This window comes from Falco naumanni, chromosome 2 (genome assembly GCF_017639655.2).
Source record: "Falco naumanni isolate bFalNau1 chromosome 2, bFalNau1.pat, whole genome shotgun sequence".
NCBI classification, from domain to species: Eukaryota; Metazoa; Chordata; class Aves; order Falconiformes; family Falconidae; genus Falco; species Falco naumanni.
In genome coordinates this window covers 110185802-110213201 of record NC_054055.1, presented here as the reverse complement: position 1 = coordinate 110213201, position 27400 = coordinate 110185802, and the positions used below count along the sequence as shown (strand labels likewise).

General features: G+C 38.5%; 1 protein-coding gene across 7 annotated transcripts in view; it reads left to right on the top strand.

Moving 5' to 3' along the window:
- ROBO1 (roundabout guidance receptor 1) overlaps nt 1-27400 on the top strand; it is a 321795-nt gene that overhangs the window by 214628 nt on the left and 79767 nt on the right. For all 7 annotated transcript variants that reach the window (XM_040582909.1, XM_040582915.1, XM_040582914.1 and 4 more), the window contains exons 4-6: nt 20051-20171; nt 23791-23929; nt 25179-25306. In XM_040582909.1, coding sequence (XP_040438843.1) covers nt 20051-20171; nt 23791-23929; nt 25179-25306 — 388 coding nt within the window. The remainder of the gene's footprint in view (nt 1-20050; nt 20172-23790; nt 23930-25178; nt 25307-27400) is intronic.

The following is a 27400-nucleotide window of genomic DNA, read 5'->3' as shown; positions in this document are numbered from 1 at the left end:
GAGTTTCCACATCTGCACAACCACTCTTTCTGTGTTAAGAGAAAGAGATCTCGGGGTATCTTCCCCTACGCTGCTATTTCCCATGTCATTTTTTTATGATCACAGGCATATCTAAGCTCTTTTCAGTGGTACGTTAATCTTTGATTAGCATTTGTCACATCATTTTTTTTTATTTTTTTTTTTTGGGGGGGGGGCGTTGGCTGAGCCTAAAAACCAAAAAAACATTACCTTTTTCTACAGCAGACCCTGCTCATCTTGGAAGGCTGTGAAAAATCTAATAGCCTGAGCTAACAAAAAAGAGAAAACATCGGACATACTTTTATTTTTGTATTCATTTTCCTCTTTCTCTTTTCATGTCCTATTTGCAGTCTTACCATACTGGCACCATTTTGCAGACGCAGCTCTTTGAGACGGATCTTTTCATCTCTAACACATCCACATGTAGTTTCCAACCCTGACCACAGCTGTTAATAGCAACAGCTTGTATTTCCACAAGCACTGAAGTAAATGTGGATTGAAACTCCCAACCTATTACAAGATTCTCTCCTCGCAGCTTTTTGCAGGTTTGCCATTTTAAAGAGCGTAGCTATGCGGACTTTTGTCAGGCAGATGTGAGCTCATTCAGTTCACTCTTTGAATCAACCAGAAGCCATATGGCAGCGGTTAATGTGGCGCCGAGCCTGAGCTAATAAGCCCTGCTGAGAGACAGGCTAGATCGCTCCGGCATGGTATTGTACAAATGCGGCCACACAGCTTCTGTTGCGCTGAGGGTAAGGGCAAAAGGAGCTTGCATTGGCTCGAAGTCTCTCACGTGCCAAGCCAAAGCAAATGGCCTGAAAACATCCACGTGGACATTCCCTTCCTTCTCTGTACCTCTTACAGTCAACCGTCCCGAATATTTGTTTGGGGGACAAGGTGCTTTCTCCATTAGTGTGATGTTTGCTGCAAGAAAACGTTGAGGAAAAAGCCCGTTACTCTAAAGCGTTTGAGTCATGCTCCAATGCCTGGCATTGTTCTAATTGATTGAAATGGCTCATTTTAACCCTGAATCTTCTCTGCAAGGTTGCCGGGTAAAGTGTAGGACAGGGTAAACCATGGACTGGTTCACATTTGATGTGATGTGTCTGTTCAGTAGGTATCTCAAAAGGCTAATATTGCTCTGTGGAATTAGTGGAAAGAGAAGGAGCATCATGATGCAGGGCAAAAGAGTGGGCCGGTGTCAAACATCTGTGGGCTGGGGAGGACACCAGGTTCTGTAGGTTTGTGCTGGCTATCACAGAGACTAGACGTCGCATTTAGGACCAAACTGACCTCCTGTGTTCCCAAGGGCATGCGGGCTGATCGTGTAGCCTATTGTGTGACGTTATGAGGCTTACAGACTGTTCACACTGACCAAAACTACTGGAGTGAAAGCGTCATCATTCTGTGGTAGATTTAATGTCTCGTCATGGTCATTTAGTTGCTGGCATTTTAAACCAAGCTATTGCTGATCATATTGTCCCTGTAGCTAAGAGTATCTGTTCCTTCTGCGTTTTCTCACAACTTTCAAAAATGTTCCTTTGCATGAGCGATGTGCATTGCTTCAGCTATTTTGTCTTCTCGCCTCCTAAAATATTAGGCATTAGACATATGTAACTATTTTCTGGGTATTGTTTCACCCAGCAGTAGTGAAAAGTACACCTTTAATGTGAACTAAGAATGTATTTTTCTGTGCTCAACTTCATTTCACACTGATTTCTACTTTTAAATATAAAAATAAAGTGAAGATGAATGAAGTTCTTTTGCAGATGCTCTGCGGACTTAAATGGATTTGAAAACTCCTCATTGCGTAAAAATTCTCCACAGATTTCTTTTGTCCCTAGTCATGAACTGATGACCTAGATAGTAAAAGAAAATAAATGCCTGCAGCAAATAGGGTATGTGTTAGATATCTGAGTTTTGAGACTTCCAGAGGCCTAGACATTAGACTATCAGAATTTTCTTGTTAAAATGGCTTATTGAGAGTTTTGAACCTTTGGGACCATCTGAAATTACAGAAATGGAGTCTGTGAAGTCTCCTTTTAAAAAATAATAAAAATCCAGGTGGTTGTTATCACAGACTAGTTTACTTGAGCTATCCAGAGTGTGTAGGACTTTATGATTTGAAGGGTTAGGAGCAAAGGTGATTTATTATGCTTAGAAAGTAAATACTTTGTTTTGTTTGGCTGACAGTCTGGTTGTTGGGTTTTTTGGGGGGATGGGTAAGGGAGATGAGGAAAGGATGTGGGAGGGAAATTATTTCTTCATTCGTTCTATTCTCTTAATGAAAAAGAAACATTTTTGTTTGGTTAGGTTTTTCAAGCAGTCAGGAAAGGAGCCTTTGCTTTTATCATGCACAATAAAGATGAAGATTGGGTTTAGAAAGTTAATTCTTCTCCCCCCCTCCCTTCTTCAGCTGTGTGGAAATCCTGCTTGTAGACTGTGGACATCCTCCTCTAAGTTAAAAAGCCGTTTCTGGAGACACCGCTCTCCCCAGCCCCTTAGGGACTGCTGTGCTCTGTGCCTTCTCCGCTTCCTCATCAGGAGCAAAAACAACGAGAAGCAAAGCAATAATCAAAGAATCAAGCTTCTAAAGCCTTTTATGAATCTGACACACCAAACGTTAGGACTCCTGCTGGGAAGTGTGCACGCTGTGTGCAGGCAGAAAACACGTTCAGAGCAAGAGTTCAGTCCATTGCATGTGGGAGTTTGGATTCCTACAGATCAAATGTGCAAAAAAGCACTAGAATTTTTCTGTTCCAAGGTTCTTTCATGCAGATTCACAAACCTATGAGCGTTTTACTTTATTTTTTACTTTATTTACATTTAGTTTATCCTCATATAACAGACATTTCCATTAGTAAAACATGAAAGGCCTTTTAACACACAAATACCCTACAGAAATCGATGTGTTACATGTGGCAAGTCTGTATCAGTGGAGTGAAGCAACCCAGCTCCTCACTGTGTTCACTGTTTTCCAAACACTGAACCCCCCCTCCACTGGGGTGGGTGTGGGGGTAGGAGGTGGTGAAAAAGAAAGTACATTTTTGTTCTTGAAAGCCTCTAGTGGACCTTATAAATTTGATCGTTCTTGGCATTTTTGATGTTCGTAGTCGTTTGCACACTGCAGCAGCCACATGTTGTCACTTAAAATCTAAATATCGGATAACTGCTAACTGAGACTTTATTGTGTATCGTGCTTTTTTTAGGAATTAGTTTTGTAAAGTAAAAATGACACTAACTCTAAAAGCATGTTTAATAAAACCTCAACAATCTATGTGCTGAGTTTGCACATATTCTTTTCTCATAATCAAAAGAAAAATGTGAAATAAAAATAGTAGAGAACAGTGCCCATTTTTGGAGCCTTGAACAGATGTAAGTGATTACAGCTTCTTGTTTGGTTTGCTTTGATTTTTTGGTCTACTTTTTGAAAGTTCTGTCAACTTCATTTTTGCTTATTTCACTTTGTTTGGATAGTTTTGCCTTACTGAGTTTCCTGTGATGCTTCTGGTTATATGAAAAGTCTAGTCCAAATCACAGCACTTCAAAAATAATAATTTTTCAGTTCTTGGGTTTCCTCAACCCAACAGAGTACTTTTCTCTCTCCAGGTAATCATATACTCACTAGTACTGCCAAGTTCAGATATTCAGCATGTGCAGTAGCGTGGGACTAACACAGACATTGCAGGGTGTTATTCCAGACTCCCGTGTAATGTTATGCAGGACCAAGTCTGCTGTCTTCTGGTTGCCCTCCTAAAAAGGGGAAGAAAAAACAGCTGCTTGCTTTCCTAACCTAGCTGTGGGACAATTCTTGCTAATACTCATGCTGCATTGAGCAATTGATCTTTTTTTTTCCTCTTGAAAAATAGTTATCTAACAAGATACTTATGTGGCACATGGTCACATAAAGGCTGCTCTTTTATTTAACATGGAAGTGTGGGTGGTTAGTTATACTTGGGTCTAATTAGACTATTATTCTTCAAACTCAACTGTTTTGCTTTTGCCTCTGTCTCTGCTGCTGCGGCTGTCAGTTGTCTGCTTGCCTCTGCTAGGTCGCCTGGTCCTGGCTGCATGGGGGACAATAAATTACACGGAGGTAAGAGGGGGAAAAGTGAGTTCTTTCCCCCTATATGTTAAAGAGAGAATAAAACCCACAAACCTTCCAGCAAAAATAATGCTGTTAAAAAACTAAAACTTGAGAAACTGAAATGCCTTCCAGGTGTATACCTTGAAATTTTTTGTGCTACATGGAATATATTTCATTTTGAAACTAGCCATAGAGATTTATGCTTAAGCAACTTTGTCTTCCCTCACAAATTGTGAAGTTTGGTTGCTTGAACAAAATTATTAAGACTCAAGATCTCTTAACTGTAAGCTTGTGTATTTTATATCACGGCTGTTTCCAAGTGGCTGTGCCATTCAGAATGCCACATTTTTGAAAGCAAAAGATGTCGACATGATGGGTTGGACTCCTTCCACCACAGCCCACATTTCGGACTCTGCAGATCTTGCTTATCCCATTCATCTGAAATCATGTGTCTCATAGGACTACTTTGAACACTGGTGTTCAGTTTGAGCATTTCTCTTGGAATAAGACCTGACACAAATCAAGTAGGAAAAAAATTGGTTGCTCAGGGTTAAGTGTTGCCATAGAAGCTGTAGGTATCTGATGAAGCTGTTTTATGGTTCATGGTAAGTATTCCAGGAATTAAGTGGTTCTGTTCTCTGACAGACCTGTATACTGAGTAGAATTAAAGATGAGCTGTCATTACCATGAGACTATACAGTCATTGCAACATGATTTTGAAAAGTGAGCTACAAAACATTTTCCTACGGAGAAAATTATTGTGTAGTAAAGGAAAGATTGCCTTGAGGTAGAAAGTCAGCAAGCTAAGCAAAGCAGGTTGCTGGGCTGCTGCAATCTTGCTGCGTGATTCTGGGCAAGCCTTGAAGCTGTTCAGTACTTCTTATTCAGCATTTCTTGAGCTGTTGGGACTGAATTCATTCATACACGTAAAGCAGCCTGACACTGTTGCAACAAAGCTGTGTTGTGCGCCTTTGCCAAAGTGTTACTACATCCTAAATCATGAATAGACTCTTTTTTTGTAGGCAAACCAGTATTGTAATAGTCCCATTAAATACTCAGGCCATGCTCCACTGTAGGTGCTTCAGATTGCATAATACTTGCATGATCTAGCCCACCTACAAATATTTTGAGATTTTCCTTACAATAAAAGAAAACATCACTTTACCATTTCAGTTATCTGCTGAAGTGTCAAAGTGGTTTTGAAGTTAACTGTCCCTTGTATTCAAGGATCTCAGAAGTTTATAATAAACTAGGAATGTCTTTACAGTAGGTAATTTGCATGATTATAACTCCTGGGAAATTTGCATTGACAGTGACTGTCGTTAGTATGTTTCATGAAAATACACTTTGCACACATCCTGAACTGTCAGTGCGAAATTCTGGCATTAATGAAATCAGTATATTACCATTGTCTTCATTGGACTAATATTTCACCCTTTCCAAGAAAGTATATAGTATAATTTATAGCAAGGGAGAAGCCCCTTTTTGAAGTGCTGAATGAGTTGACATTCTTCATCTTTTTGTTGCTGTTGCTGTCACTGCTTCACGTTTTGTTGTTATTGGCTTGTTTGTCATTAAGTTACTTTCCTTTTGCCAGCTGGAATTTTATGGACATACTCCATATTCATTCTCATTTTTGTCCTAATGAGACTTTCTGCTTAGAAAATGTCCATGTTATATGTCTTGCCCGTGTCTTTTGCATTTGTCATTCTTAAATATTAGGAATTACCCAACTGGAGGTGGCAGCTGCTATTCTACTTTTGTTATCCAAAATCACAATCTTTGGTGGTAAAAGAGGTCATGTATTATATCTGTTATTCCTGAAGCTGAATGTAGGTAGTTGTAACGGGTTTTTGTTCAGTAGGAGGAGAAACCTTAACTTTAGCAATCTGGACATTTTAAGTAGGACATGGGGAAATAACTTTTTAAATTTGCAAAGTAAGAGTCGTTGGAGCAACCAGTGTAAATACACCTGTGAGCCTGCTTTTCTAATTTTTTCAGATTCAAAAATAGAACACAACCTTCAAAAATGTTCACTTTTAACATTTCAGCTGGTGGCAAACTGTGTTCTCCCTATGTTTACCCATCTTAACCAAGGCCATTTCTTTTACTGCTATAAATATAAAGTTCAAGAAAAAGGCAGTTCTTCGTCTTTGAAGCATATATGCTTTTCAGATGCAGTGGCAGTCTTCCTGTGCTGCCCTGTCAGTGAGTCTCAAATTCACCTTGAAGGATCACCCCAGGGATGTCAGCTGAACCTCTGACCCTTCTGTTCTGACTGTCACCAAGGTTAGCACATCATTACAGCTTGTGATGCTCGGGATACCTGTTCTTTTGGAGCATTTATCAGCCTACACTGTTTCTGAGAACTTAAACAGAAGCCTCAGTCTCTCATTGCTTTTTCATAGGAGTGTGTTTTGTTGATTTTTGAGAGTGAATTATATTTCTTACTAGTTTTGTGTTAAAATAGATGGGAAATTTTAAAACTTACAGCTTTACCTCTTTTTTTCCCCTAAATGATTAAAATAAAAACTATATGACCATAAGCAAAAATAAAAAGATGAGGAAGCATTTCCTTTTAAATAGAAAATGAGCAGACATACCTGAACTGTTGCTTACAGTACTACATAGCTACACAGTGCAAAAAAGTGTGTGGGGACAGACAAAAGGACATCATTAAGTATTGGCTTTGTGGAGTAAGTTCTAGTTACTTACAGGTTAAGGATACTTTATTTGTTTGCAGTTGTCTTACCAAGGTACCATGTTGGATAATTAGCTGGTTATAATTAAAATGGGTTTTGGTTTGCTAACCCAGAAAATTATATGTGCAAATACTGTTCCTGTCTGTGGGACTGATACTTAGCCAAGGGAAGTCTTTTAAGAGAAGTCTGCTGACATGGATTTTTCCAAATATGTATTACAATATTGTTTTAATACATTGTACCCTATAAATGTGCTCTTAGCAGAGTTCATCATCCCCTCCCCCGCCCCCCCCCCCCCCCCCCAAGATTGTCCTCTGATAAAACACACAGGCCATTTGATTGGCCAGATCTACTTCTAGATACTGTTAATGGCCATCAGTTTTGTGGTCATGAAATAATAAAAGGAATAGATATCAAAATCAGTTTTATTCTCTTCCCTACATTCTTTCAAATGACTTCCACATATTCTCATTTGATAATTGACACTAGCCAATGTTGAAAAGTTTTATAAGGTGAAGATGACCTATTTATTCATGTGCAGTGGAGAATGCCAGATCAATTTTTGTTTCTGCAAATGCAGGAGATTACTTTTAATCCCAAGCAGCCAATAGGCTATTAGGTTTTACCTTTACATTCTTTCCTCTTTACTTTCTACAGGATGCAGTCTGTAGATCAAAATAGGCCTATAGGCATTACACCTGGGTACCTATCTGCAGCATTCAGACTATATGCGAAGTTATTTTATGTCCACTTAACGTTCAGCTGAGAGAGTTGAGATATTCCTGGGACAGTGTTGTATCCTTTTCTGTCCTCTCCGTAAACACTGAACACAATTTTTTAGCTAGCAAGCCTTAAATCACTTACTCTTTTCAGTTAGTTTTCTGTCATTTTCCTTCTCTTACACTGGTCTGGAAACTTACAATAGTCAGGGTAACAGCTACACTAATTCCAGTTAGGTGTGATCCAATGTTTTTTTTTCCCCCTTTGGAAGTGTTTGAACAGTAGTTGACAATGCCAGAAAATAGGTTTCTGAAAAGTATTATTTATTTAACCACATGGTCATACAGAAGAAGGAACAACACTTCAAAACATTCTAATACCTGTGTGCCTAGCTGACTAATTTAGCATCTAAAATGTCTTTCTGACGGAATCCCGTACGTATACCTTCTTCCAAATACCCACTGAATGAGCTTCTGGTCTTCTACTCTTCAAGGAAGTATGTCAGGCTCAGCAGGGGCCCAGTCCTCTGCTTCAAGGGGAATCTCTACTAAGCATTTGTTGAAAAGTTACCATTAGGATCATAAGCTCATACCTTTGTGGTGTGTTTCCACGCAATCCCGCTGTGAAATTAGCTTGCTGATGAGCAGAGTGAGCCTAGATCAAAGTCTAACATGTTATTAAAGGAAACTCTAAATACAGTAAATATAGTATTTTCATATTGTGTGCATAGAATGGCCTGCGTTTCAGATTGTTCTTGGCATGGATGGTTAAAAGTGTCAGTAATATCATCTATAGTACGTAATTTATGCTTCATTTCTCTCAAAACTTGAAGAAAATTTGCATCTAATAAGATTTTCCAGAATTTCTGTATTCAGAAATTTAAGAATTTTTAAGCTTTTTTTTCTGAAATATAGTAGAAATATTCATATTATATTTTACTAATGATTTCTTGCCAAACTTTAGGTCTGGGGAAAACATGTAACTTTTCATTGCAATCCACTGAAAGTGGATCTTACCAAAGGACAAAACGTTTTTAAGTTTTTATGGCACTTTAGTCAAATGTGTAGTAACACAAGGAATTATTTGAAAGGTGACGAGAATCATCAGAACAATTTTTTTTCCCTCTGTATCAAAAATTCTCTAAAATTGTAACATTTCTGGTCATGACTGACTGCCATTTACAGTAGAACTTGGCTTTCATTTTTCTTCAAAAAATCAACAATATGATTGACTTAGAAAAAGTCTGTATGAAGGTGTCCTGGTTTTGGCTGGGATGGAGTTAACTTTCTTCTCAGTAGCCGGAGCAGGGCTGTGTTTTGGGTGTGGTGTGAGAGCAATGCTGATGGCACACGGATGGGGTTGGTTGGTGCTGGGTGATGTTCATACTGAGTCAAGGACTTCTCAGGTTCTCGGGCCCTGCCAGGGACAGGGCTGGGGGGCACGGGGAACTGGGAGGGGACACAGCCAGGACAGCTGACCCCAGCTGGTCAAAGGGATATTCCATACCATGGGATGTCATGCTCAGTATATAAGATGGGGAAGAAGGAGGAAGAGGGGGGACATGTGTCATCGTGGCGTTTGTCTTACCAAGTAGCCATTTCACGTGCTGGATCCCTGCTCTCCTGGGGATGGCTGGACACCTGCCTGCCCGTGGGAAGGGGTGAATGAATCCCTTGTTCTGCTTTGCTTGCATGCGCGGCTTTTGCTTTCCATATTAAATTGTTCTTATCTCAATCCTTGAGTTTTACATCCCTTTCCGATTCTCCTCCCCATCCCTCTGGTGAGGGGGAGTGAGCCAGTGGCTGCGGGGGGCTGGGTTGCTGGCCCGGGTTAAACCATGACATAAGTATATGAAGGATAATCCTTAATGGTACAATGCAAAGTTCCACTCACTATTTAGTTTATATGCTTGCTTATATTTGAGGGGATTTAGAACTTCTCCCCCCCTTAATTTCTGAATGTTTATTCAGGGTTTGAAAACCACATTGTGTGTCTTCCATTAGAAATGAATCTGCAAGAGTAGCAAGTATAATTTCTTTACCTTTTCTGGACATAAATAAGCAAAACAAGTGGATCTATGTTGGAACAAACATACCCTGTAAAATAAACAAGGGTGAACTTTTCTGTTAACAAAATTTTCTGTAAGGTTATGCCTTGATTCAGACATCAGGGTACTTATGTGACCTACTTGAAATTTGTTTACATAGCGCAGTAGTGGTTGATCCTGCTAATGTTCCTGTTAGAAAAGGAGGCAAGAAGACTAAGGAGGCTTATAGATAAGGTCTTTTGTTTGCATAGATACTATCAAAACTGTCCTTTAAATACTGTCTTCCATGCCTGTTCACATACATCAAGTTTCCCCAGCATTCTTTAGTGTGTGTTTTTTGCATCATTTTCCTTATCTTTCCTTGAGGTGCATCAGCATGTGAGGGAAGTCAGCAAAAGAAAAAAATCACAGTAAAGGGAGCAACACAGAGAAATGCCAGTCGCAGATACTTCTGGAAATATTTGTATGTATTTGTGGTGCTGATTGAAGTCACAGAGTGTCTGAGGAGTGGTGACTCCAGGCCTTTTGTAAATGGTCTCCGTTTGGTCAGGATGGGACTCGTTGTATTGCAGACCATGGGCTACAGGCAACACCTTTTGCTGATCTACATGTAGGACCAGATTTTGAAAGTGGAATTGCAAACTCGACTACCTGGATGTGTCAGTATGTCCATCTGATAGTCAAAAGCATTGACTGCCCCTTACTTTACACAGTTGCCAAGGGCTCCTAACTTTTGCCATCCGTTTTTGAAAAATTTGGCTAGATGAGTCTTTTTAAATGCAGAATTATGTCGTCCTCGCTGTTTGTCATGCTGAGTGCCTGGCAAAGAAACAGTCATGTCTTTAAAAGTTAAGTCTTTACTTCAGACTGAACATTTGGGTTTGTATCTGTTTTGGAAGCATAGTGAGGCTGTTTCTGTGTTTTTAGGGAGGAAAGGTTTACTGTGGGAATGCAATTGCAGATTTTAACTTCCTGGCACTGTCATAAAAAAAGGTAATTTGTACCAAAGGAACTGAAATCTGATCAAGTAACACTTAGTTTTCTGTAAAGATCGCTTCCTATTCATTATGTGTTTTTACACTGCTCACACAGAAGACATGACAGCTTCCTATTTATGTTAGGGTAGTAGTAGTTTAACAAAAGGCGTGCATGCAGCCATGAGAGAAACTGGAAAGATAAAAGTGCTGAGTAATTTCAATTTCTCTGCTGTTTTTACAAGCCCATTTTACCAACGCCAAACTGCCACAAACAAGAGACACCGATTTCCATACAGAACTTGGCCAGCTGGATTGTACTTTACTTTGTTTTGTAGATACAAATGGAAAAAGTTAGGCAGCTGGTATTTCCAGTATCCAGAACAATTTCTTCCCATTTCCAGCCACTTTTCTTTGCCTTGTCCATTGGTGCAGTTTTCAATACCCTTTCAACAACAAATATTGTGCCAGGCATTTAAACCCACCGTGGCATCTGAGAGGAGTAGCAAAAAATCACCGCAAAGGAAGCAATTACCCCAGCAGGGCTCCACAGCCCCCCTGAATAGGTCGGGCAGCCCCCAGCTGCGAGCAGACAGGCAAGGGGAGAGGCAGGGTTCTGCAGGATTCAGTCTCCTCCTTCTCCTTGGCTGTTCACACGGCAACCGCTTCCATGTACACACTGCGCAGTAAGTGGTTCGCTGCTCCAAAGGCAAAGGCTGAGTGGGAGTAGCAGAACCGGTAGGCAGCCTGTTCCTGCTGATACTGGAGCCGTTTTTCTCAGTGGCGAGCCTAGCAGTAGCCCGTGAGCAGCTTTCAGAGGGTATCGTAGTTAAAGGATGGCGGTAGGAAACGTGTGAGCAGTGATCCCAGGACATACAGAGGATGGGAACAGTGTGGGCTTTGTTCTGCTTGATTGCAACCTGTGCTGGCTTATTTCAAGAGTAACACGCCCAAGTAGCTCCTGCTTCACTGTCCGTTGCTAAAGAACAGCTGAACAGGAGCGAACAGACCGAGAGCTGCAGGTCACCCGCTCCCTGTTGAGCCTGTCTGGAGTATCTAAAGTTGAGCACAAAAATAATAATCATGATGCTGGACTGCTGTGTGGGCTGGGGAAATTGGGGGATTTGATCTTTACCTCTCTGTGCGTACATTCTCCTCCTTATTTTTCGTGTGTTTAAATTTTAGCGTCTTCCAATCAGGGACCTTATCTGTAGCTACATTGTCTAGCACAATGGGTTTTCAGCATTCCTTCAATAAAAATGAAAGTTACGGTCAGATTTACTAATGGTTGCCTGTGACTGCAGGTTTTTACCTCAGTCCTGTAGCACAAATTTCTTGTGCAGACCACAAAAAATACAAGGAAAGCTGTGATTTATGATCTGCATGTGCTGCAGTCACAATAGCCGCGGTGATCACTGATGGAAGAGTGAAATGTGGAAGGTTCATATATTACTTTTGTGTTTAACTGTTCATGAAAGGGACCATGTGGTGCATGTGTTCCTTTTTTTTTTAACAGCTACACAAATTATGTGAAAGGTTTAACGTTTTCACAACTTTGTACATCCAGCATAGTCTTAATATAAAAGTTAGAGTTGTACTAAGCCTAGGCTCTGTCAGAGATAAATGCAATAGAAACTCAGCCCAGGTTTATGTGCTCTTTTTGAAGCGTGGTCTCATTTTCATGACATGGCATCCTGTTCAAAAGTCAGAAAATAAGTAGGTTTTAATTATGTTACAAAAAAATTTATATTTTTGCAAAATATTAGTGTATTTGTAGTGTTAGTTGGTAGGGCCAACACTTCTTGGAAGCAAGCTTGATTGTAAAGTTTGAAAGAAAATATTTTGAATGAGAAGTCAGATAGATCTGTCTCAAAATTTAAGACTGTCAAAGTACCAACTTGGAAATGTATGAAAGAAACCACTGCATTTTTGCCACCTGTGACTAATTTTCTTTGCTTGATTTGGTTCTCAGTTTATATTCTGTGCCGTAAAGGGCTCAGATTTACCCTCAGAGAAAGACAAAGCCTTTCTTGCCCCGGGAAGCTGCTGTGCCAGCCTTCACAGGCAGTCGAGTGCAGGGAATGCAACAGTCACAGGAAGGACCCAGGAGCCTGTTAATTTGCATCCCCTTCAGTGAGGAGCCAGCACTGGACAGCCAGTCTCAGTGGAGATGTGCCCTCTCCTCAAGGCAACTGGGATTCTGTGCCAAATCTGCTGTGTCTCAGAAGGTCACTGAATGACAGAAGCCAAAGCTGAAAATAATGATCTGCTGCACAGAGCCATGCAAAGAGAAAATACTTGAATAGTTCTTTTTCCTTTCTGTTCTCTGTTCTTGGACGGTGATGATTTTGTGCTGTTGTTTCACAACTGTACTTTTAAGTCTAGAAGAACCTTGGTTTTGCATGTTAAAAACCTTTTCATTCCTTGTGGGAGCTCATCGTAGAAGACCTGTGAACATCTACTTCAAAGCTCTTGATAACTTGAGTCCTGTCAGCACAGTTCTCTTCAGAAGACCCTATATAAGTACCTTGAAAAATCCCACGTTTTGGCACGATGCCTGTGAGAGTTCTGCTCTCTGAGAAATGTCTCTCATCAGATTGCAAGTCTTGGTGAAGCTTTATCTACCCGTGCTTCTAAGCTTTGAAGTTGAAAGTTAGGACTCTGCCCTTGGAGACTCATGCTTTGCACAGCTCCTCTTTCCCTAGGGGAAAACAGGAAATGTCCTATTGACAAAATACACCCTGTGATACCGAGTTGTCTTAAATCCACGTCGTTGTCACGCCAACATTAACTCCAGGCTTAGAAAAGTAAGACAGCATTGGTCAATACCTACAGTGGCAGTTTGGAACTGAAATCCCCGTGAACTCAGCGGCAGAGCCCATGCCCCTCAGATGGCGTGGTGGTGGTACTGCCCCTGCACCCCCCGGCGGTGCTGCCCGCGGGGTTCGGGCAGCCTGGGGGGGGGGGGGGGGGGGGGGGGGGGGCAGAGGCTGCTCTGGTCGGGTACACGGGCCCTTGTGGTCCCTGGAGAGCCAGTCTGAAAGCACCCATGGCTTCGTTCTCCGTGACTTCTCAACACAGCCCCACAGAGCAGCCCCGCATCTGTCCTTCAAAGCGCAGGCATGCTTAGTGGGGAATCGCTGCTACGAGCCTCTGTAGATTTGGGCTGTATTGTTTCTTTCACAGTTACCAGGTAGGACTCTTTCATAAATGTTTTAAAATTTGTGGTTGGTTAGGATTATTTTCCCTTATTACATTTGCGATACTTTAGGTAACATAAAAACTGAGAGATTTCGTGTGGCAAATTAACCCCAGCTGGTCTGGGATTTTATCCTTGGATGTGTGTAAATAACACAGTGGTGGTGATGCTTAAAAGAAAATTCCTGTGTAACAGATACTTCAAATCATCTGACTTGCTTAAGGGGAGAGAAATGAGGACATTCCAGACACTGGGTTCAGTTCAAGTTCACTTTGCTGATTTCAGTCACTGATTGCAGTGAAAGCTGCACCAGTGCATCCCAGCCAAGATTTGTGCATGAAGTGAAATACACGGTTTTACAGAAATATCATAGTGGTCATTACGAACACGTCATTCCCATGTTGGGCTCAGTTGGGCTTTCTTTGGGTGTTGCAGAAACATCGGTTATTTTCATATATATTTTTATTGTGCTGTAAGTTATCCTTACGTGTTTCTCGTTAGTTGTTTTGTGTGTTTTCTGTGCTCAGTAAATAGCGTTGTGAAAAACAATTTCAGGCAAATGTTTGTTACTTGGTTTTTTGGGGTTTGGTTATGTTTTTTGGGGGGTTTTTGTGTGTGTGTGCTCTTATGTATGTTTGTTTGTTTTTTGACTTGGTAGGGCAGATTTAAATCCATGAAGGTAGTCATAACATGGTTTTGTTGTAGGAGGATTTTAATCTTAGTTTATAATCAGAAAGGAAGTATTACACAGTAAATGTTTTGTACTGTAGCTGTGAAAACATTTCAGGAAAGTATTTTACTGGTTCAAATATTTTTATGTAAACATAGCTGTCTGTTCAGAAATTAGTTGTGATTAATGTGAGCCAATACGGCCTATTTTGAATTAAATCTTCCTTTGTGATTAACAAAAGCCAAATGTTTATAGAAAGTAAGTTTGGGATTGTTACAGTTTTAAACTTCTGAAAATTTTACATGCTGAGGTATGGATTTTTTTCTTTTCTGAAGCTGATTGATGACATTCTGCATATATCCTGGCTGTTTCCACGTTCTTGTTAGTTGGGTGAAGTATCAAACAGATATGGTAATTGTGATATTTGGTGTCTTGTGATAATGCCAAGGGCTGCATAACCCCCAGCTGTCTCTGAAGTCACCAGACAATTCAGGACACAGATAACCCTTAAGCCTTTGTAGGTATCCACCTTCTTGTAGATACAGCCATTAATAATGAGGCCATAAAAGAGGGGAAGGCAGTCTCATGAGCAGACTTGAATCCGATTCTGACTCTGATGTATCCTGTCTGGATTGGCAGGGGTGCCAGAAGCAGCAGCTTGAATCTATTGTCATTTTATCTACCTTAAATGCTCTTTCTTTTTAAGTAAAGGTACCTTCCTGTGCATTTTGCACCATCCTTTATAGACTCTACCTTCAGGCCTGTCATCATTGCAAGACTGTTTTGTTGGTCTGTGTGGTAGGGGGGAACAATTGACTTGCACTTTGTCATGACACAGCACAGGAAGACCACTTGAAAGTATGTTTTAAACGTCTTTCAAATACTTTTTTTTTGTGTGTGTTTGATCTGGACGAGGCAGCACGTACCTTCCTGGGGTTCCAGGGAATGGAACCGAAAGCAGGACAGACTCCTCTGTCTGAACTTTGAAGTTGTACAAGAGCAAACTTTAATCATTGTTGAAGACCTATTCCAAACACGTTTTGATGTCTAGTGTCTGATATTTAAGCATACTGTAATAGATAGAAAAGAATACATGGGGTTCCCAAGGCTTAAAACAAGACGCACATTTAAAAATGAAAATTTAAGATAAGTATTCATTTATACTGTTTTTCATTCAACTTTGTTAAAACTGCAGATTTGTCTTCTGTTGCTGACGTTCCATGCCTTACATTCTGTGCTGCAACGATAGGTCATAATATGGATATACTAATCTGTTTCGGGATGCTAGACTGCATAGAGGAAATCAAGCAAACTCTGTGTTTCCTAAGGAATAAAACCTCCATTTTACTTCTAGCTACCATTGGTGACACTATTAATTACAATTGCCCGTATTTGCCTTGTTCTTTAACTATGTTATTGTCATTTATAATTAGATGGCACACTTTTAAAGCAAAGACCATGTCTGACAGGTTAGTATCACATGCCTGTCACGTCTCATTTAAATAAAATGTGATACGTATGCTGTACTATAGAAGACTAAAATATATAAAATTTGAGATATTACATATTCAGAAACGCTGGCTATTCAAACAGAGTATTTTACCCTGCAGTCTAAATTTCATTTTCTTATGGATTTAAATTTGTTTTAGAATTACTTTGCAATAAAGCAGATTTCATTTATTAAATAAAATAAAACTAGGAGCTAAAATAAAATAAAATAAAAAAAAATGCCAGCCACCTTTGTATTTGGACTTCCCAAGGATTTATCTCATGGCATCATTCTTTCTCATATTTCATAGCACATTTCTGTGAAAAGTAAATTAATCACCCATATATATAAAAATATTTCTTAACACAGACAGATGGGTATGGATTTATACGTACGGAAATTTACACATGCACACACAACATGCATAGGTATATAAAATATGGTCTTAAAATAAGTATATATGTGTGTACAGTTATACTGAATACTTGGTGGTATGTTGTAGAACCCTTGGGTAAGTTTTTTATGGATTTGATTTATTGGCTGACGGAGTTGATTCATTATTTGTATATGATTTTCTGCTGCTGGGTGGCCATAATTTACAATTCTGGACCTAGTTAACTCTGTGGGTGCCTAGAGTGTTCTGTATGAATGGCTCCAACTATTGTTTAAAGAAATAAATGAAGTGGACTTGCTTGAATGAACAATTTACTCAGGAGGAGCAAAATATGGTCAGCCAGGCAGGTCATAGAAAATAGCTTTCAATAACTCTTTGTAAGGCACCATGCTATCATATATTCTTTTAACGTACATACAACAATCCATATGTGTTACAGGCAACTGAAGATCATCTGTGAACCACCGATCACAGTCTTGTTGTTTCATCAGTATTCAGTGCTGTTCTTGTATTCTCTGCTTGCAAAGCCCTGATGAATTTGCTGGTAGGCACAGAACGGAACAAAATCCTGAAGAGGCGTGAAAAGTCCAAAAGTACCTTGGCATCATTTCTGTATAAATGGAACATGATACTTACTTCCATCTTTTCAAAATTGGACTTTAAGCTTTGGCAGTTAGCAGAGTAATTCCTTTCCCATGATTTGCAGTATCACCCAGAGCAGTGTAATAAAACTGTTTGCTATATCTTGTTTACTAGGAAGAAAGGACTTTCTTTGTATTCAGTATGGTAACAACTCTTCTGGAGGTTTGGGATGAAATATTATACTGCCTGTCACTTTTTCAAACCATTATATCATTTGCTCCTATAAAGTCCAGCTGGTGTGTTCCGAGGCAGGGGCACAAATATGGGAAGAGCCAAAGCACCCAAATTAAAAGGCCTTGATTAATTAAGTATCCACAGACTGTGAATAGTTCTAATTTGCAGTATTTCAGATACTGCCCCCAAGGGTGATTGGCCTTTTTACTGCTCTAAATACTGGATACGAACTTACAGTACAGGACTTACGGGATATGAACTTAGTCAGACAAAGAAATGTAGCAGTGATTCTTGATGTGTTCCTGCGAAACTTCACAGGCGTTTATTTCATTGTGTACTTTGCTACTTAAAGCCATTGGTCTGCAGTCCGTAGTTATTTCTAGGATTTCCTATTGAGAGAAAAAGTAGCAAACATTGGGTGTAAAGAACATAAATTTGTCATAGCTACAGATTTGATTTGCAATGTCTTGTTGATAAACAGAAGGGCTTGATCAGTCTTACTAGAGATGGTGGGTACCTAATTGTTAAAATTTAGTGGAAAACTGGGGTAGCGATGCAAGAGTGGCAGTATGCTTTTTTTTTTTACATGTCTGCGAATGCTCTAGTTACAGACACACAATTCTACATGCACTTGTGGTACATTTTATTGTAACTCTGTAATTCATGACAATTTAATGTGCTAAATTGTAGCTAAAGTTCTAAACCCTTCTTCTGTTTTAAGGAAAACAAACAAACAAGATCAACAAACTAAAAACCCTGGGAAAAATAAATCAAATGCATTCAGAATTCCGTCTTGGATGGGCAGCTTCCTGACATGTCTTTGGAAGTCTGCCTCAACGTTCAAGAGAGAATGTTTCCTCTACCTCTCCTTCCTTATGTAAATCTCAAATAAAGCGGGAGAAAAGCAGCTTTCGATGATATTTTGTTGTTCAGATGTTTCTACTTCAACGCTTCCTTCCATCTATGCCTTTAAGAGAGCCTTGTGGTGATTCCTAAAAGAAATTCCTAGGATAGTTCTTGTGGGAGGTTACAATTTCTGCAAAATAAGCAGTTGCGTCATATGGCAATGGGTTTGAATGGGATTTTCATAAGGGCTAAAATCACAGAGGAACACAAATGCTACTGAAAGTCAGTAGGACTTAAACTCTTAAGACATGTATGAAAATCGCTCCTTTTAGTTTACATGGGTTTGAAATCATCAGCTGAGTTAGTGAATTTTTGTGATATGTAAGTACATTTCTTTGTTAAATCCTGTGCATTCAATATTTATATACATGTAAAGTATATATTTCTGCATAAGTATCTCAATATATAAATACCCTAAAATGCCTGTGGAAATCTTTCTAAAATTGTTTTTTTAAAAATCATTTGCATAGATTAATTCAAAATAAATAGCTTTCTGTGGTTTAGGGAGATGTGAAACGGGAATAAATAGAGACAGACTTCTAGTTCTATTTTACATTCTCTTCTCATGCTTACCAGTTCAGTCAGTCAACAATCTAAAAATGCACACATATTCCTGAAATATGGGCGTTTGCAGGTCACCTTTACTTTTTCATTCTTCATGCCTCAAATCCCTATTGAAGTTTCAGCATTACTAGATTTCTGGATGATAAAGGACCTATCTTTTCTGCTCTCGAACGAGTGCCAAAGGCAACAGAATGAAATTTGTATGCAACACTATCTACATTACACGTGCGTGTTCATTTATCTCAATAACTGACTGTCATCTTTGTGTGCGTACATCTTACAATGATAATAAGAGCCCAACAGTGCTCAAGGTGTCAACTTTTCAGGGATGGATTTCTAGCTGCAGGCAACTTGAACAAAATACCTCGTATTAAGAACACTCTCCTCCTTGTCACTGACCACATTAGACCCTTTCATGTAGCTTCATCTGCGGCTTTTATTTATTGTGTACTTTACTTCCGCCCATGCCTCGAACTGCGTAGCTTTTCCTATGTGAATGGACTCATAAGGCTATGTTTGCTTAGAAGTGTAATTAATGTAATTAAGTAATGGATTGTATCTCAAAATACATTTGGTGTGTATTCAGTTGCCTACAAAAATCTGGCTGCATTTTGGTGAACTTTGAGACTTGTTGAACCATTCTGTCAATCAATGGGAGAATAAATACTTTTAAAGGGAGATCAGATATTTTCATATCCATTTAAAATATGTATTTATTTGTAATTATATAAAATAATAAGATTTGGAATCACAAAGGGAAAGTATGTTTTTTGAATTTTGGGGTTATCAGAATTCCATTTTCTTCCAAAAACTAAATTCAGAATTAAGAGCAGAATGTTACTCACTTCTCAGTAAGGATTTAATTGCTTCTTCCCAATTGTTTATCAGCCTTCAAAATTATTTATTTAAAGATGAAGAATTAAAGAAGAAAAAATTTCCTTCACTTCCTTAAGAAATGGAAACTAAAACCAACACAAAATTCATGAATAATAATGAGCATGACCAACGGTAGGATAACTACACATACTTATCAAGACAAATTAATTGAAGCACTTGATGTGAAAATGGAATTTACATCTAGTGCAAATTTTTATTCTCCACCTGGTTATATCAAACTGCAGTAGTACATAGGAAGGAATTGTGGGCCTTCTGGCCAACAAGTATTAAAAAGGCTGTTGAGCAGCCAGTAGTACATTACACGAAATGAAGAAAAGAGTAATAGGGGTCCAAATCTGAGAAATTTTTACATACTTAGGTAAAAATAAAAGACAGAGTTTTTGCATAAGAGAAAGAAATTAAGTTAATAGGTTTGGGGTTTTTTTTCCACTTTATTGTGTGATTTGGAATATCACTGATAGCTTGTTTGATTTCATTGTCTGTAACAAAAGCTTTTTGTAATTAATAAATAGTATGAAATTGCTAGTTCATATTAAAGTATTTTTTGTTTTCCTTGATTTGTCCTAGATCAGAGGAGGAAAACTTATGATCACATACACAAGAAAGAACGATGCTGGCAAATACGTTTGTGTTGGAACGAATATGGTTGGGGAACGTGAAAGTGAAGTTGCAGAGCTCACTGTTTTAGGTAAGAACTCCTTTTAAGACTGTGTTAATAAAAATTTCCTACTTTTGTTGTTCCTTAGTAAGCTTTTTATTAAGGATTATTCTCAACGATTTCCTTTTCAGTGTTTATGTTGAAAATGCTTTTGCCATGGTTATGTTCTAGCAAATGGGTGACAATTGATGGTTTTGCAGTCCACCTTGGACTGGTTTTGCTATCAGAAGACACTTTCTTACCTAGCTCTCGAACTGAAAATAATTCCAGTGTCCACTGACTGGATCAGTATTGTAAAATAATAGCAAAACAAAAATCAACATAAGTAAGAAGTAGAAGCTTAATTTTTCCCTCTCACTGAAGAAAATCAGAATTATTCTAAATTTCTATTTTAAATAATAATCCTCTCATTTATAGTTATGTGTGCTGCATACAACAAGTCTACTTATTCGGGCCATCCTAATGACAGTTCCTCTGAGCATCAAAAAATTCATTTTAATTTACGATAACTGAGCTTAGCTGAAAATGACACTTTTTGTTGCTAAAGCTGTAACTCCAAGTGCATTTTCAGAATTCCTTCAGCATGGGAGAATTGCCTCATGATCGCTGTAGATGCAGCTTTGGTAGTTTTTATTCAGATTGTGTCCCATGTTGCATTTAAAGTAGGGGATGCTTGAGGTAGCTTGATTGTTTCTGCAGAAGGAATAGCTATTTTGTCATCACAGGATGAGAATATCGAAACCATGGTTCATACATCACAGTGCTGCTGCTGTAGTCCTCCTAGTCCTTTTACCTTTTTTTTTTTTTTTTTTTATTTATTTTTTTTAATGCAAAAAATTCACGTTTAAGACCTCTCCTCTTAGTCATTGACACTTTTAACTGTCTTCACTACTTTTTAGGGTTAGGACTTGGGCAAATGAAATAGAGTTTCAGTTGAAGCAGGATTTTCTTTAATAAAGCAAGGTTGTAGGCTGTCATAAATTTGTTAAAACTGAATATCAAGCAAGATAGTGTGTAACTTTTTGGAAGCTAAGAAACTTCCAAAAAAAATCTAGAGTGAAAATAAAGTTGTAGTTACACTGAGTAAAGTCCTTGCACTGGGCTCCTTGTTAACTGTACCAGTTAATTGCTCATCACTAGTCTACTAGTAACCAGGGAATGATGGTATGGACTGTTACATAATCCAAGCTGTAAATTACTACTCTTGCTGAACACCTGTAAGAGGGATGTGTTGCAGGGAGAGGTCTGTCTTTGCCTTTTTCTTCATCTTGTTTTCCCTTCAAACGTATTTCTGATTTTCAGCCTGGGAAGACAAGTGAGGTTTTCTTTTCAGATAGGACAGTAAAGCTTTGAGTGTCTTAGCAGTCTGTGTCTAGAAATATTTAATACACCTTATTCTTTCAACTCAGCCTTAGATATGTGTGAAAAAGCATGAGAAACATGCTGACTTCGTATATTAAAATCTTTCATTGTAAATGTTCTGTTTATGGGGTTTGGTTGTTTAGAAGTTGAACTTTTCCTTTTAGGTCTCTGCTTAAGATCAGAGGGAGGTTTGCACACCAGAAAGTGTAATATTAGAAAATTTCACAGTGAACCTTGCTAAGCTTTCCTTGTATTTACTAAATAATCATGTGGCAAAGATAGATACTTAAATCAGTGTCCATTATCAGTATTCCTTTCTCCATTTATGCGTTTGAATAAGAGTGTTATGAATGAGCGGACAAGAGCTTTTACGCTATTACTTTTCCTTTAGCAAACTGATCTAAAGAACAATGTGCTCTTGCGGGTTTTGCTGTTGTGCGGCAATTCTGGCCTTACCAAATCAGTCATTTTTCTCTTGCATAATTAAGTTGGATATTCTTCCCCAAACTATTCTTACTCTGAAGTGTAATCTGGAATGTTCTTGCATTCATGTTGCATTTTTAGTGCACCTACAAGAAAGGGGCTAGGGTTGGGGGTGTCTGTATTTCTATTTTTTAATTCACAGCTACATTCATGTGTGTAGGTCTCTGGTTTATTTCTCACTTTTATACGAACCCAGGTTAGAACTGACACTTAAAGATCAACTTGCTATTTCATAGATCATTATTTGCATAGCATTACAACACAAGCACAAGCATCCAGCTGGTCTGAACATCCTTGAGAATAAAGGAATCTTTTTTTGTAGGGTTTTGTTCAGTTCACATTTCCATGTCAGTCCTTTTTGAACCATTCACTAAGGTTTTATAATACCGAATCTCTGTATCTTCATCTGCAAATTCAAAGTAATATTCGGAACCACCTTTTTCAAACACAGATGTGAGACAGTAAGAATATGGGATTGCCTGTCTGTCTTTCTGTCTGGTGTTTTTATATTCCTATGAGAAATTTGTGGTGTATTTTGGGGTATTCGCCCTTCCTGATTGTGCCAATGGCTTCAGACTTTTCCAGTTCTAGGGAGATTACATTTATATCTTTAATACATACAAGTCAAAACATGCAGTTGCCTTCTCAACTGACTCAGAGCTTTCACAGGTTTATAGGCAAAAAGGTCATCTGCCTGAGGCAACGGAACCTGCCGAGCACTCTCCTGTTGAACCTTCCTTGTTCTTTTATGGACATTCTATTGTCATCTTGTGCTCCCTTTCTAGATGGGGAATCCTTCCCAGAGTATCCCAGAAATTGTTAAAAATACTTTTCTTCCTTGTGCGTGTGCAGACCCCACTGCACTCCAGACTGGCGTGGAACTATGAAACTATGAATAGCCCAGCACCATAAAGCTTTCAGCCCTGTTAGAGGTAGAAAAATGTATTGATCCCTTTCCTGAAATTTCAGGCTAGTAGCTGGGTTGCCAGAAAAGCACACAGCCTGTACTGAGATCCCGTTTTGTTTCACAACACCTGAGAAAAATTATGCAGTAATCAATCTGAGTCTGGTGAGCCAGGATGCGGGTCATCTATGCCCTACAAGATAAATTGGGGATAACTGCAATTTTTATGAACAAAAATAATAGAGAGGACATTGTGGGGGTTTTTTGGCTTGTTTTATTTTATGTGTGCTAGCAAAAGAAAATGCTGTCTTTCTAATGTAGCATCGGAAACGATTGCATTGAACGCTGGTTGCTCTGCTGACACCTGCAAGCAACCTCACAGAGATGCTGTGCTGGGCCTCACTTAGCCTTCAGGTTCAGAGGCACCGCTGAGTCAGAACCTCCCGTGAGATGATGTTTGGTTTGTCCTTCTGTCTTTCAGCAGCAGTGCAGCAGATGTGTGATCATTTGTCTGGCTCCTTGCAGCAGCCCTGCTTCTATCTGAGGGTCAAGGTGTATTTAGATTTTCTGTGCACGTTGTGTTTTCCTTTAGCTATATTAGCTGTGACGGTGATATTTCCTTTAGCTAGCTAGGGCGATGATAAAAGAAGTGAGGAAGTCTGTGCTCGGATCCTGAGCCCCTGTTGAGAGCATCCTGCTCTCCCCAGCCTCCTGCGCTGGGGTTCACAGCACTGGCCATCTGCAGGGCTATGGATCCTCTGCCTGGGGATGGGAGCAAGAGGCACCTCCGTCAGACTCGTCACCCTGCTCCCCTTGCTCCAACAGCCACAGTTCGGGAAAATCGCAGTTTGGACACAGAAGTGCTGGAATAATCCCTGTTTTTCTTTCCTTTCCTTTTAGAGAGACCGTCTTTTGTGAAGAGACCAAGTAATTTGGCTGTAACTGTGGATGATAGTGCGGAGTTTAAGTGTGAGGCCAGAGGGGACCCAGTCCCAACAGTAAGGTGGAGGAAGGATGATGGTGAATTGCCAAAAGCAAGGTGCGGTACATGGAGTTACCTTTCATATGTCATCTAGCTTGGTATCTGATGTAGCCATTCAACATTTGACACGTAGCATTTATTTTTCTTGAGTGGAAAAGGCCTGGCTTGATCTAATAAGACATTTCTAATTACTATTGAGCTCTATTTGAAGTTATTTATATTGAAACTGAAGAACAGCTCGTTCTCAAGCTTTTGTTGTGACAACACATGACAAACACCACAAAAAATAACTTCCAGTCAGTAATATTTGACACAGATTAATGCTTCACCTGAAGAGTCTTTTTTAATTATTACACGTTTTGGAGAATGTATAAGAAACGGTAAATTAGATTACCACATCAAAAAGTGTATACTGGAATTGCAGTTGATATAAATATAGTCTGGTAATGTAGAAAGCTGCCTTCGTTATACATGTTTTTGTTACTAAACTTCCAATTAACTTTTTTTTTCCCTGTCATTGCTCTAATTCAGGCCAAAAAGTAAACCACCTTGTTAAAAAGAAATATATTCTGTGATTGATAGATAGATTAGGTATTTTCTTACTTTGAATTCCCAATTATAAGTTAAAAACTTATTAGGGGATGGGACTGAAAGAAGAAACTCTGTAACAGTTGGCTCCAGCCATCCAAATCCAGCTTCCTGTTAATCTAGTCTACAGCTTTAATAAAAACTATAGCATTTTTAAGAGAAAAAAATTTCTTCCCAAAAAGAGAAGCACGTTGAATGCATTATACGAAGAAGAGAAAAAAAAGGTGATGAATGCAGAGGAAATTGTAAAAGGCCACATTGTTCTTTATGAAAAAATATTTATCTTGACTCTCAAGCAATTGTGATCTTCTTGAGAACAATATTTTCTTTTCAAAAAAAAGTCCTTCATTTTTTCATGGAAAAATTATAGGGAGAATAGTAAGTACTACTACATTTAAATGTTAAAAGCCATCTAACAATTAAAACATTCTGCATTAGAGCTTTATGATTGTATTGTGCCAGTGAAATTCTACTGACGTCAGTAAAACTGACTCACATTGCGAATGAAATCAGGATAAGGTTTTCAAATATTTAGATATATTTGGCTTTTAAAACTTTAATTTTACATTATCAATTTATAAGGATTTATACATATTTTTAAGGGAAATATAGGTATAAAAATACTTAAGGGCAAACCCATCGTAATTTTTATCCATTACAGAAATTTTACAAAGGTCTATTATTTCTATTCACTGTTTATTATTATGTATATTTAAAGATACGAAATCCGTGATGATCATACCTTGAAAATCCGGAAAGTTACCGCAGGAGACATGGGCTCATATACTTGTGTTGCAGAAAATATGGTTGGAAAAGCTGAAGCATCAGCAACTCTGACAGTTCAAGGTAAGAATGTTTCTTTGCATAGTACTCCAGTCTAGAATAAAGTTTTTTTTGGTGGAGTTGCTATATGCAGACAATTCTGTATATACATAACTATGAGAGTTGTGACTTATGCAGGAACTCTATGCTGTGTTGTAAAAAAAAAAAAAAAAAAAAAAAAAAAAAGCAAAAATACAAGTTTGGTTTGAGTCGTATTCTTAAGAAATTAAAGGACTTCACATGTATGATTTTTCGTAAGCAGTCTTTATGGTACTGGGATGGGGAACAGAGTATGTTTTCAACTTCAGTGTGATCCAAATCATATCATTTAAAATCTTTGTGTCTGAAACCCTGACAGAAAGAAGAAAACCAGTATTACCAAGCTATATTGTTTTAACTCAAAAAAGAAAGAGTTATAAGTTCAAGTATCTGCCACATTTTTTCAATTAAACACAGTAAAGAAGCAATGAATGATAAATTTGTTTGTGTATCTTTTAATACACTAACCCAGACCACTGAAATTCCTGTTCCTTTTTAATTATAAAAGCGTATCGTAGCACTACTGTTTCTTTGTAAGATAAAAAATCAGTGGAACTCAGTGTACTAATATGTATAAAAATCCTTCATTGCCTTTATATACACAATCCAGATGTTCACTATTCGGATAATCCCTCTCTTCCTTTCCTGGGCAGCAGACAGGCAGTGATGTCATCCCGACGCTTTTTTCTAAGCACTGATGGTCCTTCTGTCCTTTTCTCTGCTCAGTGGGAATTAGCCATTATGGAGTTCTGGGGAAGTATAGGCTTAAAAGTATTTTATTGGTAACAGGCCTCTATTTTGATCCATTTACTGTAACAGGAAAGGTTTTCTCCTTAACCTGCTCTCCTTTCTCCGCCAGAAACATTTATTGTCCCTAACATCTGTAGCTGTTAGAAAATAGGAATTATTTTGTTGAAGCTCTCACAAACCCAAGAATTTAGAGATGTTCTGTTTTGTTGGTCACCATGATGTTTACATCAAACTGATACCTTATGTTTGCAAAATAACCAGCACTTATGCTCAGTGTTTTAGAATAAAAGATTAACACATGAGCAGCAAGCACAGTTTATTCCAAAGAAAAAGACTGAATTATTTTTTAAATGGCATTTTGTTCTGACGATCACACCTTGTATCAACTGTTACATCTTCTAAGATATTAGTATTAAGAAAAATTGCTTTATGCCTGGTTAAGCACTTATATTTCTGGAAATAAAATATTGGTAGCTCTAAACCTTTGTAGTCTATTCAAAATAATAAGCAAACACATTCTTGTAATCCCATTTAGGTAACGGTGCTACTTAGATGTAAAATTATTTTAACTATGTAGCTATTAGAGATCTAGAATGAGATCTTTTGAACTTTGATAATGAAATGGTACTTTTAAGGAACATGATCATAACCTAAGTCTTGATTCAGCAAGATTCTTATTTTTTTTAAGCACTGGTATTATACAGTAGATATTTACACTGTAACAGCTTTGCTGTGTGGATATTGGTATGGGATAATTTGTTTCCCAGTGGGAATGGATTACCTCCTGAGCCCTTTGTCTGTACTAATGTCTTTGTAGAAAGGATTGATGTGAGAAACTGATGTGTAAGGTCAATTTGTAGCTGGTAATGTAGTAAATTATGATCAAAATCCATTTATTAGAGTATCCAGGAGACCTAGTTTTGCGGGGGGTGGGGCGGGGGGAAGACTCCCAAAAAACATCCTTTTCCCATTCAGGTTTTTTCTCATTTTTCCTTCTTTTTTTCCTCCTTATTCTCTCCATCCCTCCTCCTCTCCCCTCCTCTTCCCTTGTTTAAAACACTGTTCTTTTCCCCTAAAGGGTCAGCTTTTGGACTGAGCTCCATCTAGACAGGTAGATATGATCTTCTTGTTTCAGCACTAAGATGCCACTGATCTTACTGTTTGTGGACACACCGCTCTTTGAGAATTTATTTTTTTTCCTTATGAGTGGTATTTTTTCCAAGTGATTTAGGCAGTAAAAATGACAAGTCTTTTCTGCACTTCTGGTGATTGTCATATGATCTATTGACTGTAAGGCTTAATAAATATATGTTCTGGTATGCCAGCCAT